Here is a 22315-nt window from a genome sequence, read left to right as displayed (position 1 = left end):
TTGTCTTTGGAACAAGAGCTGGTTAAGTGGGAACTTCCTTGAGGTTGCTGCCTTCATTACAGAATCAGAACTGTGTTTGCAGAAGTGGCGTCTCAGGGCGAGATGAGTGTTTTATCCATCATCTTAATGACCTGACTTTCCCCACCACCACCACCAAAACATGGCAAGGGAGGAGCATCCAAAGTGTTTGGGGGAGAAAGCCGTAGTTTCAGATGAATGTCAGAGAAGGCTTTGTGAGGAAGCGACATCTGAGTAAAGACCTGAAGGAAGTTGAGGAAAAGCCACCTGGATACGTGGGACCACTGACTTCTGGGTGGCAAGTTGGTATCACCATGGCAGCCAGCCTGGGCCTCCACCATTAAGTGTGTTGAGCTCTAGAAAGAGAAGAGAAGGCTCTACAGCCAAAGCTCCCACAAAACCCACAACTCATTGTGTTTACTCATTGGTCCTCTTCTCTTGTCATTGTCCCATTTCTACCTATATCCTCAGTTCTGCTTCCAGCTAAGACGTGAACACCAATAGCAACCTTGTTATTTTTCCTTCTTACAGTTCAAACCTCACAGAATATTGAGAGCCTTTTGCACAGAAATTGCCCTTCTGGTTCAGCTTCTTGTGTGTGTCCCCAATGTTCACCATACTGCTCTCTGTGCAAAGATGCCCCCAACAAGTGTCTGTGAAACTGACTCCCTGACCTAAGAGTGGGCGGTTACTCCATAATGCCGCGTGCTCAGAACTTATCTCCTGGGAGAGTTGGTTCAAGCTTGTGTCTCAGTGGTCATGAAGATCAGTCCTCAATGGAAATATTCTTTCAATCATCTTTTAAACCCCAGATTGCTTCCTAGACAAGCAATGGTTCCTTTAGCAACTACCAAACAGATGAGCACCCCCATTAAGGAGGTCCATCCTGTAGATGAAGAAACAAACTCTTAAAGAATCTGAATGACTGTCTCATACAACACTTATTTTTGGAACTCATCTTTCTAATGTTTAATCTAATCAATTATTCATTAGTCCCATGGCCTCCAACTACTTATCTCACACACTTCCTAAAAAAAGTAGAATGCATTCCCACATTCTATGTTTATTTATAAACTATACAGTCCTTGCCAATAGTTAATATTTCAAAACACAGTATACATAGGGGACAAGTTCATTGTTTAGCATAAGGTATACAAGTGCCTCAATTCTTTTATTAAACAGTTATATACTGAGAATCTTCTGGAAGCAGGCACAGTTCTGATCACTGAAAACACAGTGAACAAAGCAAACAAAATTCCCACACTCCTGTGGCATAGAATCTAGTGGAGGAGGAAAGATCGTAAGTAAAATAAATAAGTAAACTGTACAGCAGTGTCACGTGACAGTAAATGCCATGGAGGAAAATAAAACAGGAAGGAGCACTAGAGTGGGTTTTAGGGGGAAAGTGCAATTTTAAATTGCATCAGAGAAAGGGAGTAAAGATCTAAAGATTAGGGAATTAACTGGTTGACTGTTCGTAACCATGTGACATAGAGAATGAACGTGTCCATGTCAATGCATTATATAAATATTAGTAAAGCACAATTTCTTTATTCAGATGACTGATATAAATGGAATTCTAATATTTTGCCTTGTGCCTAAGTGGAAAGACCACTGATGTAATGAGTAACTGATTTAAACAGGTATATTAGTACAGTTCACTTTTGAGATCTAGCAGGTTGCTGTTTCCTTCTCCAAGGGATCTTCCCCACCCAGGGATCAAACCTGGGTCTCCTGCATTGCAGGCAGATTCTTCACCATCTGAGCCACCAGGGAAAACCAAAAAAAGATGATTGCAGTTCACCTTTGGAATCGAGCCACGATGGTGAAGTTTGCTTGGCTGTTGCACTAACAGATACGGCAGCCTACAGTAAGCTCGTTCTTTGATTCGGGCGCAACTTGGTTCCAAGGGCGAGTTTAAGATCCTATGGTTTATTTATCTGTGAGCAATTCCCTTAAACATCCAGAGTCATTTTGTGCTTTTTTGTCTTGCTTTAAAGCAGGTGATTAGGGAGAATACATGCACAAAAGTGTATCTGAACAGCTGGTAGTTACTCACTCACAGGAAGCGGTAATTTGTCGGTTTTCTTCTCCTCTCTGTTGAGTTATGTTAATGTAGCATGAGCATTTCCCTTTTTACCAGAGAAGAAAAATTTGTTCGGCCTGGTGAAGCTTCAGGAGGAAGAGGCTTAAGGGAATTGATGTTTTTAAATATCTTGCCACTCAAGTAACAACAATACAATGAGCTTCCGAGGAAAGGTTTTTAAACGGGATCCCAGTGAATTTTGGAAGAAGAGACGAACAATGAGGAGAAAAAATCAAGAAGAAATCCACAGATTTACCTCTGTAGGTATCTGAATGTTGATGTTTGCTTTTCATCTTCTCTTCAATACTTAAAAAAAAAAAAAAATAGCTCTGGTATGGTAATCTAACCTAGGGTGATGGGCAAAGTCTTAAATGGAACAGAGTATTCAGCCCAGCTCATAAATATCCTTTTTTCCTTACATCATTATTTTTTAATTGCTTCCATCATTATTTTTAAACATATTGGAAGAGGTTTGAAGTAGTTAAAATACTACTAACTTATTTAGAATATTAGAATTACTACCACCATTATTTTAAAACATGTTGATAGAGGATTTAGAGAGTTACTATTGCTAGAATATTCTTTTTTAAAGAAAAGCCTGTAATTGCCTCAATTAAGACCCCAATTGATGATGTGCCTACAGTTGTATTTTTAAAAAAGTATTACTGCTCTATTTTTATCATGTACCACTCATGATTTGTTTTAAAGTTCTTAGAAAGAGCAACCCAAAATAGGAAAGGAAATGTAAATAACTATTTAATTAAGTGAGCTGAGGGAGAGAGTAAAAATTGGTACGTTCTAAAGGTTAAAAAGATTTGGTTTTGTTTACTGTTAAAAGTGTTTCTGCCTTAGGGTTGGTAAACAAAAGGAGAGCTCTGAAAATGTGTCCTTATTACAGAATTCTAGATTTCTCTCTGTCAGTATCAGGGCGGATGGTTTGAGCTTCAGTGATTCACATGTAATGTGGAAGGCCCACTTTATATGATGAATGTTTGGGTACTCTTTTTATAGGAATGTTTCTTTTACCAGGTAGTGTGTTTTGCTTGTTTTTCTTCAAGGCAAGGGTTCTTGAGCTCAACACTACTATCATTTTGGGTTGGAGATTTCTTTGTTGTTTGGAACTGTCCTATGCATTGTGACCACATTTAGTGACAACCTGGGCGTTTACTCAGTAGATGCTGGTGGCAAGCTCTCCCCTGTTGTGACAAGCAAAAATGTCTCCCTACATTGCCAAACGTTCTCTCGGGCAGGGAGAGTGATGTCCAGGTTGAGAACCACTGCTCTAGAGATAAATAATGTTTTTGTTCATATAAACATTTTTTATCTAGAAACAGAGCAACATAAAAAACTATATATATTTGATCATATAATGGTTGTTTATGAATAGATGTTGAAAGATATGAAAAATCAAATTAATGAATAGTCACTCAGGCTTTGATAGGCCAAAATCAAGTACGGAATACTCCATCTCATGTTGCAGTGGTTCTCTTTATACTTATAATCTGTCTGGTGATGATTTAATGTGAGTAGAGTTTACTTGGAGGTCTGGCTCATAGGGTTGATGCCTTGCTGATTCTATCTCGGGATCTTAGTAGTATATGTCTCCCATTGGCAAACATGGACAAATGACCCGTTTGACCTGTTCCCATGGGATGTGCCCAGGTCTTTCCACTCAGTGTTTCCTAAGGAGACTATGCTGAGTTCAGAATCTAACCTCTTGGTCCCCACTGACCCCAAAGGATGCTCAGTTGTGACGGCTCCACGGGCCCCATAAAAGTCTCATCAGTTGTTTACCATCAGCCTGTTAAAGAGGATAAGTGTTTGGAGACTTATTTGCTTTGAGATTATGTTAACCTTTCAGACCAATCAAAAAAATGCAGTTTCCTAGCTGCCCAAATCTCAGTGGAATTTAGAAATCCTAAGGTTATGTCACCACAAGACTTACTTCTTGTGTCCACTGAAAGAGACAACACACAAGAGAAGAACGTGTCTATCTTACAGAGACTGCAAGACCACAGGATTTGACGTTAGGACAGTCCCAGGTGTCTCCCATATAATGAAACTAATCACTCCATGAGTTATCTTAATTGAATTGGAAGGTATTGCTACTGAGAAGTATGGGGAAAGCAGCCAGTAAGGATGGTGTGTTTTCCCACAGCATTCAGTAGCTGTGCATTCACATTTAATTAAGATCATTCATACAGTGATTAGCTTTCTTCTGTGGAAGGCGCTGGGGACTCCCTGATGCTGTTGCCTGCTTTTGGTCCTCCTAAGATAGGCATATCTTCTTTCACAGCTTGTCTCTTCTGTTGAGTAGGGGACTGTAGTATTATCCTGGGACTTGGCTTTCATTTTGGAAAAAAAAGAGAGAGAGAGAGAGAGTGACTCCAAGAAAGTGAAGCATGTAATTAGAGGGCTAGGGGGTCATTCTGACTGTCACCCACCGCCAGGTGACCTTGGGCAGTTTACTTAAATCATTCTGAGCCTTAGTCGCCCCTTTCATAAAATGTTCCTAATGATACCTGCCCTGTCTTAAAATTTTTTATTGGAATTCATTTTGATCATGTCTATTCTGAACATGATTTGAACACTGTGAAAAGTTATGAGCTGCAAGTGTTGTGGGTTACTAATAAAACCAAGTAAAATATCAAGGGCCAGGAAAGAGGGGGATATAATTGCAGAGTGAAATTGTTTTTTTCAGAAACTGCGAATGTTGAAGCCACTGGGCTGTTGGTGACTCTTTCCTTCCAGGACCCTTTTTCAGTGACAGAGCCACTCAGTAGACAGAATTCTGGATTGCATCAAGCTGGTGTTGAGGGGGGCTCCCACATCATTCTATGTGTCAATGGGGGTTTCCTTTGAAACACCATTTCCCACCCCACCCTCACCATTGCCCAGCTTAGTTGAAACCCACCCAAAACCAAATTGTACTTTCCACAGCACATTTGTCTGAGCTTTTTAAAAACTAAACCAACATTTCTAGACCAGCTTCTGAGATGACTTGATAGGTGGTAAGGAAGAGGCAATTCAAATGTCAGAGTGCCCAACAAATGAACATAAGACTTACAGTTAGGTCAGAGAATAAAACGATTTCTTTTGAATTTTTAGATATACTCATATATTGTTATGAAAGGAGAAATAATGATCACTGGAAATAATTATCATAGATTGCAGTTTTATAATGATCATGTGTATTTTGAATTCCACAAATCATTTGTTTTTTTTTTATTTGAAAACTGCTCAGTTGTGTCTGACTCTTTGTGACCCCATGGACTAAACAGTCCATGAAATTCTCTAGGCCAGAATACTGGAATGGGTAGCCTTTCCCTTTTCCAGAGGATCTGCCCAACCCAGGAATTGAACCAGGGTCTACTGCATTGCAGGCGGATTCTTAACCAGCTGAGCTATCAGGGAAGCCCACTTCTTGCCCTAAGACAAGTTTAGAAATGGTTTAGTATCATAGTAGTCTAGAATATTTAACTGGAAGTCTATGACTTCATAAATGGTACGCAAATCAAACTTTATATTCTCATGATCTAGGCTAACAGTTCTGTTTATTTGTTTTTCTTCAAATGCTGTTTAAAGCTGTTTATTTAACTCTGTTGAAATTTTTAATTGTTTTGGAAGCTTCCCTTATCAATCCAGTTTTCAAGTATCTTGTCTAAGAAATCCCTTTCCATGTTTTAATCCACTTATCAAAGACAATATGCAATATGAGACAGTGCAATAGCATTATAAGAGAAGTTTGAGGAAAATGAAACTTACTTGTTAGATTATCAAGTAGAACTACTTCCCTTAATTTTTGAAGTCTGTTTGGTGTTCTGTAGTTGAAGGTTTTCTCTTTAACTGCCTTTCTATTTTTATTTTTCTTTTTTTATCCAATCACCCAGTATGATCTCTGGTGCATAGAACAAAAGTTAATAAAAAGGTAGTTTCCTTCCTAAGTTACATGTCCTAATTTGGAAAGATGAAGTGTACTATTAAGTTGAGTTATGATAGCAATCATCTGTACTGCCAGAAAAATGTGAAATTCATTTGAGTAAATGTGAGTTATTATTTTTACTTTGTTACTGGCTTGTGGTTAATTAATCTTCAGGATTTCAAAGTGTTTGGAAATTTGGGGCTACAAATGACAATTTCTCCTCCTCTTTAGTCATTTAGCAGTCATTTAGCCTGTTAGCACTTTAATAGAAAATTGAAAACTGTAGAAAGCTACAGACAAAGGATGTAATCTGAATGACTTTAACCTGTCTCCCACATACATAATGTTATTACATTTTGTCCTGTTGTCTTTCAAGTCTGCGTTTTGTCTTTACTCTTCCATGTTAACATGGACAGCTTCTCCCTGATCATCTGTATTGCCTTACTTACTGATAATGTTTTGTACAGACATTCACTGTTACCTCTTGGGCCTATTTTATAATGAACCAGTTAGCTGAAAGGAAGCGTGGGATGGGGACCCAGGAACCAAGAGGATGGTTCCAGGAAATGATGAAATGGGACTGAATCAGGGTTGAAATACAGCATAAAGCAGGGATGAATGCTATAAATGGACAAGGCAGAAGGAAGCCATAAACCAGGACTAAACGGGGGATCTGAATTCAATCCAGACCATAGAAATGGAGAAGTGTAAGTTGAAACTGGATCTGAGGACTCTGCCTGTGGCGGTAGCAATGGGGATCAGCTAGCCCAGGTGCCACAGAGATGCAGAGAGCATGCTTTTAAAATGGATTTAGGATTAGTACCTGCAATTGAACCAAAAATGCCCTTACTTTCCTCAAGGCTGAGTGCCAGGAGAGGGAGATGAGTGAAATCCAGAGAGAGACCAAGAAGAGAACTGCCAAACAGGGCCAAGCTTGACTTCATAACGATGCTCTTTACAACTAGCTGATCAGGAAGCAGACCGTTTGCCAGAGAGGGGGAGGGGTACAGTGGCCAGGAAGTAATACCATGATCCCCCAAAACTCTTTAATTTCCCTAATGACAGTTGTACAAAACTTTCTTAAACAGAGGTTCCCTCAGTTGGTGGCCGTTTCCAGTGTGATTTCTGACACAAATGTTATCTAGCATTCTCAATGGGAAAAACTGCCGCCTTTCTCTCTTTGATGTGTCTTCTTTACTGCTCACACAGAACACTTCCTTTCTGACACTTCCGGTCACCAAATGTGTTGCGGTTTCCCCCACACCAAGAAATTTTCTACAACATTGATCTCGGGTGGCCTTGACCTTCTGCGGCTTGAAGCAGGATTTCAGTTCCCAGCTGGAGACTGAAGTCAGCCTGAGGCAGGGTGAGCTCAAAATACTAGCCACTAGACTGCGAGGACAGATAGGCAATGACAAGGCCCTGGCCCTGAATTTCCACAGAGAGACAGAAAGTAGTGAAATAAGTAAGGTGTTTATTAAGGGAAAAAAAGAGTACAGTACTTGTGGAGACACACACGAGTAGGGTCAGAGGGAGAATCGTGCCCTCATGGTAGTTTAATCACTTCTATGGGGCATTTCTTCCTGGTTTCCTCTGGCCAATCATCTTGTTTTGCTTGGTCCTGAGTCTGTGTTTGGTGTATCTCGGAGTTCTCCCAGGTGTGCACACATATCTCTTAGCCAAGACAGATTCCAGCAAAGAGGCCTATGGGAAGGTTGACATCACCTACTATGGGGTGACACCCCCTTCTTTTGATGTCCAAGGAGACTTTCTGCACATGTGTGGTTGGGAATATCTTCTTGACTTCAAGAATAAGGAATGTGTGGTCTTTGATCTCTTATCTGGGAGGTTTCAGCTTCTTCTCCCTCCTATTTTGGAGTCTCTGTCCACAGGAGTGTAACTTCAGCTGTTCAGCCTGGGACTCATCTATTTCCTTGCTTCATCACCAGCTGGGTGTCCTAAATTTAACCCAGTTCTAACACTGTCTGCCTGGAGATTGCATCAGATCTCACAGGTTAAGAGCTCAGACCTATAAGGCAGCCCCCACATCCCACATCTGATGCCAACCGTAAGTCTAGATTATTGCCTGTGCTTCTGACCAACCCATTTTACATTGGAGGTTCCAACCACCCACTCCTTGAATTTCAGACACCACTTGCAAGTCCAGATTGTTAACTGTCCTTCTGATCCACTGGCTATAAATCACAGGTTCCCATCATCCCTTCTTGGGCTTGACTAATTTGCTAGAGCAGCTCACAGAACTCAGAGAAACATTTTGCTCACTAGATCATGGGTTTAGTATAAAAGGATATAACTCAGAAACAGCCTGATGGAACAGATACTTAAAACAGGGTATAGAGAAAGAGTACCAGTCTCCCTCAGATCTCCATGTGCTCACCAACTCAGAAGTTCTCCAAACCCATCCTTTGGGGTTTTTATAAAAGCTTCATTACACAGGCATGATTGATTAAGTCATTGACTATTAGATATTGATTTAAACTCAGATTCTTCTTGATCTCCCCAGTGGTCAAGGAAGTGAAACTGAAAGGTCCAGCTCTCTTATCAGCTGGTTAGTTCTCCTCGAAATCACCCCTCCCCACCATCTCTTCTAAGTTTAATAGGAATATTGAATGAGAGAAAGTGTTAAATACTTATGATAGGCCTTTCCATTTGATCATGATAATAATAGTAGGAAAAATAAAAGCCATCATTAGCATGTGTGCTGTGCTTAGTCACATCCGACTCTCTGACCCCATGGACTGTAGCCAGCAGGTTCCTCTGTCCATGGGGATTCTCTAGGTAAGAATACTGGAGTGGGTTGCCATGCCCTCCTCCAGGGGATCTTCCCAGCCCAGGGATCGAACCCAGGTCTCTTGCATTCTAGGAAGATTCTTTACCTTCTGAGCCACTGGGGAAGCCCAAGAATAGGAGTGGAAAGCCTATTCCTTCTCCAGGGGAACGCCCAACCCAGGAATCGAACCAGTGTCTCCTGCATTCCAGGCGGATTCTTTACCAGCTGAGCTACCCATTAGCATATATGGGGTAAATGATTTTAAATGGTAGTGTTTAAAGTTAGTATTAAATTGTTCGGTGTGCAGATGTTATTTCTACAAGTAAAAATGTATGAATTGGTTTTAATATAGCAAATGTTTTAAGATGAAAATGGCAGAAAGAAGGAAGGTGATACAGGGCCAGCAATGGCTTAGAGACACCTATTTGGTTGTCTGTAACACAACTTCCGGTGCAATCTGGCACCTCCTATAGAGAAAAAATTATAGTTTGTGACAGTGTCAGCACTGAAAGCAAATGTGAATATAAACATTTTTTGGCCCCAGTTGCTCTGGTGATTAGGAGAGGGATGATTAAAATGGATTATGCTTAGTAGAAAATTAGAGATGAAAATTTTACTGAATTTATCACCTTGGAAAGCCAAGAAGGTATTTGTCTCTCATTCTCAGCATGTGTGATGTCTGATGTATTTTTTATAGAGTAAGATGACATGAGACTTCATTAGTAATACATGAGTTTATTAAACCTACATTCTGTACTTCAAAAAGTCATTGACTATAGGAGAGGTTCTCCTTTAAGATGATTCAATTCCAAATAAAGGTTAGTTGAGGAAATAGTAGTCCCTTATTGTTGGTGCCACTTCTTGTAGTATTTCATTTTAGATTTCTTTATTTGCAAGCAGAGGAAATCTTCCTTGGTAAACAAATATATCCAGAGAAGGGAACAGAAGGAAGAATGAAGGGATAGGCTGGCAAAGAACAGGAATGGACTTGGAGCAGCTCAGGGCAGTGGGAAACAGGAACGGTCTTGATGTTTGGAACTAATAGACTGCCATGTGAGATTTTGGTGTCTCTCCTGCACAATTCAGAGTTCTGGAGAAAAGATTTTAATGGGCTGGGGTCACGTGTCCTTGACCACAGAAAAGTAGGACCCTTTTAATTATCAGACCCACCAACACTGCTCTTCATACAGGAGAAGGAAGTAAGTCCTCAGAAGGAAATTTACATGCTGATACTAAAAGAAAGCAGGATGGATATGTGTGTATGTGTGTGTTAGTCATTTAGTCATGTCTGACTCTTTGCTACCCTATGAACTGTAGCCCACCAGGCTCCTCTGTCCTTGGAATTCTCCAGGCAAGAATACTGAAGTGGGTTGCCATTTCCTTCTCCAGGGGATCTTTTCAACCCAGGGTTTCCCATATGGCAGACAAATCGTTAACCTTCTGACTTAGGTCAAAAAACAGCAAATGTTCACTCCGCATGTTCAGTTTCAAGTAGCCAAAGGTTAAGAAAGGAAATAAAAGAATAAGCTGACTATCATTATGGGAAAAACGTATTAAACGTACATGATTCATGTTGTTATTTACATTCGTGTATATGTGTTTATGTACACACACACACCCACATACCTCTCACATTTGACCTGTTAGTTTATTTGTGTGACCGTTACAGTACTAAAATAGTGTCAGAGTTTCAGCTGATGGCAGCTTTCATCACAGACGTCATGAAAATTAATCTAAAAATCCAGGCAGTTGGCTCAAAGACATTAATTTCCCTGGTTATGATGTATTTTTAATGATATTTATTATCTTTCAAGTGCTTCTAGAAAACTAAGTGAGACGTGTAATTTAATTTGATTTAGATCTTCTTGGATATTTTCTACTTCTTTGCAAGTACCAGTGTTAGGCGAAGAAGCAGCCACTTTTATTTTTTTCATTTGCTAAACAAAAATGAGTGAATTTTTATATACTAAGAGGTATATGTGGTCAAATTACCTTAAAAAAATAAGACTGAGAAGATTTAAATTCAATTTGAAAGTATACCTTCTATCATAGATCCTATAAATCTCTTCATTTCCTTGATTTTCCTAATGAATTTATGAGTTAATAAAATAGAACATCCTGACTTTCTAACTGTTGGGCTTCCTGGTGGCTCAGACAATAAAGAATCCACCTTAAATGTAGGAGACCTGGATTCAGTCCCTGGGTTGGGAAGATCCCCTGGAGGAGGGCATGGCAACCCACTCCAGTATTCTTGCCTAGAGAATCCCCATGGACAGAGGAGCCTGGCAGACTGCAGTCCATGGGGTCTCGAAGAGTCGGACACAACTGAGCGACTAAGCACGAAGTAGAATATCCTGATTTTTCTAACTATAAAAAACTAACACAGAAAATTATGATTAATCATCCTATTTGCCAACAACAAGTTTAACCTGCTTTATTTCACTGAAATGGACTAGGACATTTAAAGAGTTACTCCTGGCTGATTTCTTCTGAGATCTCTGTCCATTTTTGTTACCAAGGGAACCGTTTCCAAATTCAGCTTAATCTGAGTTTGCCCAGCTGTACAGTTCTTAACTTTGAGTTAGCTGGTGTTTTTCCATTCTCACGAAACTGTGCGCTTGAAGACAGAGAAAAGGTTGAAGGGTCAGCATAAGATGGTTTATTCCTTACTTAATCATTTCCTTTTCCATAAGAAGAGCTAGTCTTGCTTTCTGAAACTCAAACATTTGAGAGGTTGTCTAGTGGAACTCCCTTTGATGAAAGGCTGAAGTAAATCTGTCACACAACCACAGGCTGATAGCTGTGGCCATGGATCCAGCTGTACGGGCTCTCTGCAATTTTCTTGTTTGCTTTAAACACAAATAGTGTGGAAGTTGGTTCCATTCCAGTTACACAAAGGCCAAAGGGTCCTGATGAACTTAAGATCTAACAAATCTGTGTGTCATTTAGATCTTTTATTTCCTTTAAGAAATGTAATCCATTATCTTGATAACACTGAAATTAATTAACAGCTGTGTTGTTTCTAGTTTGTTTTGGCGACATGGAGATTGGTTTCTTTTTTATTTTTTCGAGGTCTGTCTAAAGACCCTGTGGATCCTCACCCTTAGCTATTTGTCTATGTGTCAGAATGTGAAGACAATGTTAATTTGCATCTCATGCCCTACGAGAGGCTTCTGTATTGGTGCTGAAGTAAATGCTATTTTTATTTGTTTTTCTGGGTCACTAGCCAGGATGAATAGTTTTGTCAGCCGACGAAGACATTCAGATACAGAATTAATTCTGTTATAAATACTCAAATTAGAATAAAGATTCGGATATCTGAAAGTAACAGGGGTGATCAAGGAAAATAGAGGAAGTCTAGACTAACATCACAGGAGGTACTGCATGTCACAGAAAAAATATGAAGTATCTCAAAAGTAGGGGGAAAATCTCTTTGCATGATAATGTTTCTTGAAAAGATAAGATTTTTTTGAAAAGCAGAACCGAGCAACTAGTTTAGACCAACAAACTAGAATAACCCTAATGGTGAGTAACCAAGGTTTGGCGCGCTAAATACACTGAACAGCACAAATGTGTGGCCCCAAACTCAAGGTGTTTGCTATGGAGACTGTTCTCCATTTTTCATCCCATCAGACCCCTTTCAAACCCTTAGCCATCCTGTTAATTCTCTCTTGCTAACAAACTTGACTTGTATGTGTGTAGGTTAGAGCTCCAGAAAGAAATTCTGACTTTGATTGTTGTCTAGATATTTATCTTGGCAAAGCTAATGAGTTTAATGCTAAACTAATCCTAAATTTAATCCTTTCCTTTCGATCTGAAAATATAAATACAAGGACATTTTTTCTAGGCTGATTTCTCAAGGAAAATAAAAGGCAGAATCTCAAAATCACTTTCATTTGCTGATATACATAATTAGGTAGATTGCCTTTCTTCTTCCTACTGGGCATAGGGCAGCCTGACCTGATTCAGAAGATATTATACACAGAGGAGACACAGCCCTATTTTTAATTTCAGTGCTTTTCCTTATGTTATTACTTCTTTTGCTTCCAATAGAATCACTAAATATCAAGGTTTGTTTGTTTCAAAAGGAAATTCAGATAATAAACATTAAAAGCATGTAAGACAGTTTCTAGCACATGAAAAATTTAGTATCGTTGGTTTGGTTGGTTTGGTATCGTTGATGTTAGGATATATTTTGGGGTAAACGTGTGTGGTTATTTTCAATCATTTTTGAGTAAAGAGAAATCTGTATTTGCCTGGCATTGGTGGTTCCCTTAACACCCTCACATACTTCGTCTCTTTGATCTTTTAACACTGCTGAAACCAGGAAGTTGCTCTTTGATTTGAGTCAGTCTCACTAAGTCTCAATTTAAATGACTGTCCAAGTTAACTTAGCAGAGAGGTAAAAGACCCTGGGCTTCCAACTAGAGATTCTGACTTCTGATCCTTTACAAGAGGGTCCAATGCACAGAACTGTTTAAGAAACTTACCAGGTGTTTACGGTTCCCTACAGAGCTCAAAATACTTTCAATAATAAATTGCTAATCGTTTTTCCCTTTCTTGCTGACATTAGCTTCCAGAAGCACATACATAATCTGTAGCTATTTTCCCTGGTCTCCTATCACCAGTGTTTTATTTCTCTTTTTTTAATTACTTGAAGTTGTTAGTGGTTCAACTTCATGCACTTTTCTAGTTTCCCTCTTTGGTGGATTTTCAAAGGATAAACACTTTTAAAACCAAGCAACTCCCCAGTGTTTTCACAGAAGCATGAGAGTTTTGAAAGACGAAGTTCATTTTCACCACGATGAGCCAAATGATCATTAAAGAAAATTTGCAAAATGCAAAAACTCAGAATAGCAAAATCCTAAATCCCATCTAAATAAAATTGCTAATATATGGATATATATTTCTAGGTTTTTTTTCTTTAAATTTTTAAAATCTTGTGCAGTTATTCAGTGTGCAGTATTTAATCCCACTTTTACTTAGCAACAATACCTAAGAAATTTTGCTTGTTTTAACAAACATATATATTTTTTCTTAGAATGTATGTGCCATAATTTCCTAATCATTCCTTACCTTTAATAATTTATTGTTTCACGTTTTTAGCTGTCCTTGTCCTTCAGATTTTATTACCTGTCAAAGATCTAGGTGTTCTGAACTCAAATTCTAATGTCACAATATGTGAGAATCTAGAACCATTGTCAGGATAAATTTGACCTCCTTTCATTGCCTTTCCTTTTGCAGCAATGCCATATTGAACATAGACTCCAGCCTCCTCACATTCTCCCACAACATGCAAAATGTTGTGACTTAATTAACTTTACTGAATATTTTAAAAGTTACAAAGGGGAATCATGGCATGTACCACACAGTTATTCATTGATTTTTTTTTTTCCAACCCCTATCCTATTTTCAATGTCTTTTTAGATAGAGCCTCCGCCAGCCTGCCTGCCTTTCTTAGCTCTCTTTGACTAAGGCAAATATATTTTCTCTGTCTTGTTACAAAGGGAATATTGCAAAGGTATTCTTGTTTCATCTTAGATTATATGTGTGACTATTTATTTAAAATTAATGTCCTAGATGAAATCATAAAAACTTATTTACTCAACATTTATTTATTGAATACCTACTATTTGCTCTCTGTATCCATTAAATTTACAAAAGTGCTTTAAATCTATGACTAGTAAAAATTTAAAACTCATGGCCTTTATCTACTTAACATTTATGTAATAAGTACTATGGGTATAGTGTTGTTCTAAGAGCATAGCAAATATTACCTCATTTAATCTTATGATGTAGCTCCTAGTAAAATGTCTATTTTACAGGTTGGGAAACTAGAGGTACAGTCTGATGTTGTTGTTCAATCACTGAGTCGTGTCCAACTCTTTGTGACCCCATGGACTGCAGCACAACAGGCTTCTCTGTCCTTCACTGTCTCCCAAAGTTTGCTCAAACTTATGTCCATTGAGTCGGTGATGCCATTCAACCATCTCATCCTTTGCCACCCCCTTTTTCTCCTGCCTTCAATCTTTCCAGCATCAGGGTCTTTTCTAATGAGTTGGCTCTTCACATCAGGTGGCCATAGTATTGGAGCTTCGGCTTCAGCATCAGTCCTTCCAATGAGTATTCAGGGTTAATTTCCTTTAGGACTGACAGTTATTCTAACTAAAATAACATGTCCCAAATTCTGTAGCCTGTAAGTTTCAATGCTAGGACTAGGAGCACTGGAATTCTGGTTCTGGAGTGCATGTTACACTCTCTGTTACATCTCAGCATGGAAAACCTGTATTCATATCTCCCTAAAACAAGGCTGGGTAGTCTAGATTCTTTCTTGGATTCCGGAGAAAGGTCTAGGTTGAACATTAAGTCACTGGATTTTTTATGCATTACATACTTCAAATGCTTAGATCTTCAGTGTCTAAGCACTTCTATACTCATTTGATTTTGAATTATAATTATGAAAATAATTCACATCTTTGTGATGGAACACTGTGTTCCTGAAATTAGAATTTTTAGCTAAAGCATGGACAATGCTTACTTGGACAAGTAAACAGCTCCTGGCAGCCTTGGTTGTTACCAGGATGGCAGGTTTACCAATTGCAAGGCTTAAACTTGTGCTGGTGTTCCATGAGAAGTTGTGGAATAAGGAGCGGGGAAGAAAGCATTTGTTTTCATGACAGGAGCCCATTCTTCTGCTGTGAAGTCGAATTGGAAGAGAGCTGTGGGTTTGGAGGGGGTAGATCAAACAAATGTCTTCATACCATATCAGGAGAATAGCCCTATTCCCATGGCGGTATAGCACCAGCCCTGCCACATAATAATGGGCACTGGTGGGTGCCTTTTCCCATGCCTCGAGTGATTTTTAGAACAGCTAATGAAATTCATTACTCATTTGAGAGGAAAAGTGTAAGAGTAAAAAGCGCTATAAAAATCCAATCCAATTCAGAGTAATCTTGGCACATACCTTCTCCCAGTTGGTGCATTTCCAAAAGCAAGAAGCACATTAAATTCAGGAGGGACAACCCAACCGTTGTAAAGCTATAAATCTATGCTGCTCAGTTCCCAGTTTCACTCAACGTCTCTGTAAGAGCAGTAGTGAGAAATTAACTGATCCCATCATCCTTGTATACATCTGTCTCTTTGACCAAAACACAGAACCAACAGCTCTCTTGATCCAGAGAGAACTACTGGTTGCGTAACCTGGATTCTCACCATCACAGATACAGAAAGCATCCTTGGCAAGTATCACCAAATCTCAGGCTCTAGGTACTATGGACGGTATCAGGATTATTTTTATGTATAAACCTCATATATTCCAAATAATGAAACATTGAATATCTTGAATATTACACACCATTTAGCACATTCTCTGGAAAGATGGGATTTTACTTATCCCGCAGAGTCCAAAACTTGATAAATTATAGGAAGCAGAGCTGCTAGGCTTTGCAGCCCCATGTCAGGACAACCTCGGTGCAACATTTTAAACAGGAAAGGTTTAATAATGTCATTCATTAATTGTCTGGCATGTCAGAGCCTGAAATGAACAGATAAAAATATACCTTCCAACAGATGCTTACAGGCGATGCCATTTATTGTGTATATTAAGAAGAGTTTAGGATTTAGTTTTCCTGTGGTCTTATTAATAACCCATGATTTGTGAATTTTGATTTTCCTATTGTACTACTTTATGTGGGATTAATTTTGGATAGAGTTTGGACCCTAGTATAATTAAATGATAGATAAAAAGATTATCTTCTTTGAAAGATATCCTTGACATGGGGTTGTTTATTAATGCTCGAATTTTTGACTAATGGGAGATAAAATTAGATGGATAGTGAGAAGATTATAGAAGACCTTCTAGAACATCCTTATGTCATTTGCCTTAACCAATAAATTGCCATGTGCACCAAACCATACTCTCACACTCCTATTCATACTGGTGTGAAAAAGGGAGAGAAAAGAGAAAGTGTAAGTAGTCATATCCTGAGCTGTTGGTGGAAGGACATGAGACACTTGAGCTGAAGAAAGTGAGGAAACAGGATGTAACCAACCAAGTTGATGGCAGAGATAAGACACCCTAACTCTTCTATAATGCATTCTGTTTTACTTGCTACATTTCCTACACAAACACATTATTGGGGGAAAAGGGAAGAAGTTCCAGAATAAGCCAGGTGTTTCAAACTTGAAGGCTTATTGGGGCAGCTGGCAATGTAAACCTGACATTATGATACAAATGAACTTAGTTACAAAACAGATATAGACTCAAAGGCTTAGAGTACTTATGATTAACAGCAGGGAAGAGGAGAGTGGTAGGGATAATTAGGGAGTTTGGAATTGACATATACACACTGCTATGTTTAAAACAGATAACCCTTGAGATCCTACTTATAGCACAGGGAATTCTGCTCAACTTTATGTAACAACCTAACTGAATCACTTTGCTGTACACTTGAAACTAACACGACATTGTTAATCAAATATACTCCAATATAAAATAAAAAGTTAAAAAAACATGTGACATTGTAGGGTAAGAGGCGATAGGTTATTGAGGACTATTGCTGACCTGTAATGATATACCACTACTCAAAGACACTCAAAGCAAACTAAAAATATAATAAGTGAGCCAAAAGCAACATCTGGAGCCTACATTTGCCTCTTGAGCTATCAATCTCTGCTCCTTGGAATTAATTTCCTGGGAAAATAGGCAATTGGAACTTAAAATAAGTCTAAAATAGAATACTCGTATCAAAAGGCAGGGGAAATATGCAACAAGGACTTTTTTTTAAAAAATCACCCATCATACCATAGTATCTCTGTATCTTCTTTAAAATTCTTTCACTAAATAGATTATGTCAGGCAACTAAATTTCTTCTTTTCTCCCAGCTCCACACAGAGTTCTGTATTTTCATTTGCTAGATCAGCAATCTTAATTGAAGGGCCCTTCCAGTGTGAGTACTCATTTTTCATAGTCCTCAGTTTACTTAAGCACTGTAGAATGGGGTTGGTTTGACTTTAATGCAGAAAGCACATAGAAATCCTTGTTGTTGGTCCACTGTGGTACATTTTGTTTTGTTTGTATTTGGAAAAAACATTGACCGCTACTTTGAGGAGCTCATTAGCAATTATTAAAATATCAGTAACAGTTTCTGGAGCTTTACCAGCACAGATCTTCCAAAGAAGGCTCTAGAAGTTGAAGCTAAATCTGTGGCTTTGCAGAGTAGGGAGGCGTGGGGTTGATGGGAAAGGGTCTATTGATGTCATTGACATGGCCAATGAAACAAATTTTTTTCTCATTTTTGAGGAAAAGGGGGCAACAGAGGATGAGATGGTTGGATGGCATCACTGACTCCATGGACGTGAGTTTGAGCAGGCTCCGGGAGTTGGTGATAGACAGGGAGGCCTGGCATACGGTCCATGGGGTCACAAAGAGTCGGACATCACTCAGTGACTTAACTGAACTGATGAGACCACTGTAGCATGCATATTTTGGCAACCACACTAGCTTCCAGGAGCCCCCAAATAATCCAATCATCTCTTTTTATTTAGTTTGTATGAATGCTTCATCCAAGGGCTAAGGGAACTCAAACTGTGTCCTTGGTCTTCTGTAATGTTTTATTCTTTATTTTGGACTCCAAGTTTCTCACTTTGTGAGTTCTGTTTGGGATAAACACATCGGCCATAGAATGAAACAACCACCTTCCTCCCACTGGCATTTATCTCTTGGGCAGCTTGTCTGAGGGAAGTGCTTTTCCTTTGACTTCAGGACTATAATGTGATGAGATTATCTGGCTATTTTTTTCAGACTCTTCTCCATTTTCACCACACTGTATCCATAATAATTGTGTTGTTCAATTTTATTAGAGAATTACCCAACTTCTGTCTATATCAGCAAAGAGGCTTAGAGCCAAGCAATTAATCCTGACATAGGATCCATGTTTCAGTGACAACTAAGACAGTCTGTAATACTTTGATTGCTAGCAAGGAGACAGTGTTTTGAAATAGACCCAAGTAGACCTCTCAAGGAAGTCTCTAACCCACCAAAAATGATGATGATAATCATAATACTAGAGCAAGTAAGCAGAAGGCCTTTCTTCACATTGACAAAGATCAAGTTTACACAACTGTCTACTCCAGGGATGTGACAGGGCTGAAAACCATGTGCATGAGGGGCTCGGTGCCAACAGGTTACATTACTGAGTGAGATGTCAGGTATATCAAGATCTCATATTATTTCAGATCTGGAAATAATACTTCTGTGGCTTTGCTCCAGATGCCTGGAGTCTCCCTGACTCCCCTGGAAGGACTGCACAGTGTCAAAGCTTTGATGGTTCTAAGAAATGAACTCCAACCAGATGTTGAGAAGAAGCGAGATTTTACATGTCAGTGGTTAATGTGATATTTTCTTTGTCTACAGCAAGAAAAGCCTCGGCTTCTCGAGCCTTTGGATTATGAAACTGTCATTGAAGAACTTGAAAAGACCTATCAGAATGATCCCCTTCGAGATCTCCTGTTCTTCCCCAGTGACGACTTTTCAGTAAGTGTTGTCTTTTCAAGCCGTCCAAGTACAGAAGGGCCCCACAGGGTGATATAAGATCCTCCCAAATTGGGTCACTGTCTTTCCTTATAGACTTGGGGAGCTCAGCCCTCTTCCCGTGATCATCCTGTATCACCATCATCACAGAGGGAACTATCATCATCATAGTAATGTCACTATCATCATATCTGATGATAGAAAGTGCCCAAGGGCCTTCTAATGTTGGAAGATTGGAGGCTCAGTGATACAGTGGCCACTTGGGATGGGAGGGGCATGGGGTGCTGCCTGGCTCCAAGTAGTACTTGTGTCCTTGCCAATATCTGGGTTTCTCACCACTTACCTGGCCTCACAGAGCACTTTCTCCCTTAGGCCATTTGTAATTGAAAGCTTCTAAGCAACTGAAACCAGCCAGTAGCAGAGGTGGGAATCTCCTGGCACAAAAGATACAATTCTTTAAAAAATTCACCCTTAATCTTGGTTGTCCTTTGTTGAGTGTTGTGGACAAGGAAAGGGAGGCAGTGTATCTTCATGGAAGGGTTTGTAATCTGAGACATGTCTCGTTAAGGACAATGCTCACAGGCACACAGAGGGTAGTGGAGTGAATGAATAAAAAGGAGATTCATTTTGGAAACACACACAGTAAAATTATGGATGATGAGCACCCAAGTGACCCAAACATTCCATCTCTGATCATCTAAAACGTGTTTAAATTATTAGTGAATATCTATATAACAGAGATCTCAATGGTCAGATAGCAATGTTTCTTTTTTTTTTCCTAAAAGTAGTCTTAAGCATTACAAACCCGATCATCTTAAAGTAGATGAAAAGGCAACTTCAAGGTAACCTTGACAAACAGCCATTGTCCCTGGAAGCCTCTGACAAGTTGCTGGGGCCCCAGGGCTGACACTTCCTCATGCAACCTCAAACCCCCATTCCTTCTTGTGTCTTTGGGACAAATCTGGCTTCTGGCTTCTAAAGGTTCATTTTTTTCACATTTATCCATGGATTAATTAAAAAGTAGATAACTGGAAGTCAACAATTTTCTGTTCCAAGTACCAAGAGTAATGGGAGAAAGGAGTAATGGGAGTAAAGGAGTAAAGTAATGGGAGAAATCTGTAGGCAATAAAAAGAAACTCTTCCAATCTGTTTTTTGGACTCTTAAATGTTTCTCACTTGAGCATTTGACACATTTAAGAGAGACTTATCTTGGGCAGAAATCTCATTTCTGTGGTCAGATCAGGCCACGGGGCCTGAACTGCTAGCACAAAGTTGAACCAAGTTTCGTTTTTTAATTCCACATCCTCCTTTTCTTTCAGACCAAAGGTAAACCTTGATGAACAGTCTCTTTTTGTCAAACAGCATATACAAAACATTGACCCTGGGAGCCCCTTTTCTTCTAGCTCTGTTATTCAGAAATATGTCAAAAGCTACTCCAAGTTCCCCCAACTCAAGAAGAGAGTAGAGGGACTTCCATGGCGGTCCTGTGGTTAAAACTTTGTGCTTTCACTGCAGGTGGCATGGGTTCAATCCCTAGTCTGGGAACTAAGATCCCACATGCCATACTGTGACGCCAAAATAAATGATATAAAATATATATTTTGAAAAAGAGAGTAGAGGCATGTGGGCTTCCCTGGTAACTCAGCTGGAAAAGAATCTGCCTGCAATGCAGGAGACCCCAGTTCGATTCCTGGGTCAGGAAGATCCCTGGCAAAGGAATAGGCCACTCACTCCAGTATTCTTGGGCTTCCCTGGTGGCTCAGATGGTAAAGAATCTGCCTGCAATGTGGGAGACCTGGATTTGATCCCTGGGTTGAGAAGATCCCCTGGAGGAGGGCATGGCAACCTACTCCAGTATCTTGCATGGAGAATCCCCATGGACAGAGGTACCTGGCAGGTTACAGTCCATGGAGTCACAAAGAGTTAAACACAACAAAGCGAATAAGCACAGAGGCATATAGATGCAATGTAACATTTCATTAATTTAAATTCATTTTTTGGCATCTTTCCACATTCATTTAAACAAAGGCTGATATGATTACATCCTTCACTATCCTTAATGCTGTAAACAAAGGATATCATAACATACTTTGTTATTTTCCTGAGGTAAACATTTCAATAAATACACAGTTCTTTCATCTTGTACTTGCTAAAGACCCTTCTATGACCACCCCCATTGCCTTCCAAATGAAGTGTTTTGCAAGGCATTTTCCAAAATCCGGTACTCACCAATTTCTCAAATCCATGCTTTTCCTCCCTTACCAAACCCGCCTACCCTGTCATACACAGTCACCCTCAGTCCCAACTGGGGTGAAATACTAGCACAGTTCTGAATGGAACACTCTATCACTCTCATGAAATGTCCTTCCTTTATTCATTCAACAAATTACAAACTCTAATACCAAATGCTAGATATTAATCTCAGAATGGGAAAATAGCAGTGATTAGGCAGAAATTACCTTGTTTTAATGAAGCTTGCCTTCTGGTAGAAGGAATCAGGCAAAAAAAAAAAAAGAAGAACAGTAAATAAATTAATTAGCAAGATAATTTGGATAAAGACAAGAGTTCTGTGAAGAATGAACAGGGCCAAATAATAGAAATAATGAGGGGAAGAACTAAGCTAGACTGGATGCTCAAGGGCACCTCTGACAAGCTGACATTTGAGCTGAGGTCTGAATTCCCAAGGAGGACCAGCCCTGCTAAAAGCTGAGAAAGGAAGGAGGGTTTCAGGCTGCAGGAAGTTGCTGCAAAGGCCCTGGAGAGATCTGAGATTGAAGAGCGGTATGGGTGGACCAGACAGTGGTCAGAGTTGAGGTCAAGCAAAGACAAGGTAAGACATTTGCGTTTTATCCGAAAGGCAAGTGGCAGGTCACTGGAGTGTTTCAAGAAGGGCAACACATGACCTGGTGTATGTCATTAGAAGCTCATCTGATCTGTGCAGGGAAAACACATAGCGGGTGTAGATGA

At 39.5% G+C, this 22315-nt stretch overlaps 1 protein-coding gene across 3 annotated transcripts in view; it reads left to right on the top strand.

Annotated features, from left to right (window-relative positions):
• Window positions 1-22315, top strand: part of DOCK10 (dedicator of cytokinesis 10) — a 305174-nt gene that overhangs the window by 110963 nt on the left and 171896 nt on the right. For all 3 annotated transcript variants that reach the window (XM_055573609.1, XM_055573608.1, XM_055573607.1), the window contains exon 2: window positions 19232-19351. In XM_055573609.1, the coding sequence (XP_055429584.1) occupies window positions 19232-19351 (120 nt within the window). The remainder of the gene's footprint in view (window positions 1-19231; window positions 19352-22315) is intronic.

This window comes from Bubalus kerabau, chromosome 3 (genome assembly GCF_029407905.1).
Source record: "Bubalus kerabau isolate K-KA32 ecotype Philippines breed swamp buffalo chromosome 3, PCC_UOA_SB_1v2, whole genome shotgun sequence".
NCBI lineage: Eukaryota > Metazoa > Chordata > Mammalia > Artiodactyla > Bovidae > Bubalus > Bubalus kerabau.
The sequence above is the reverse complement of the archived record's forward strand: the minus strand, read 5'-3'. Positions and strand labels throughout refer to the sequence as shown.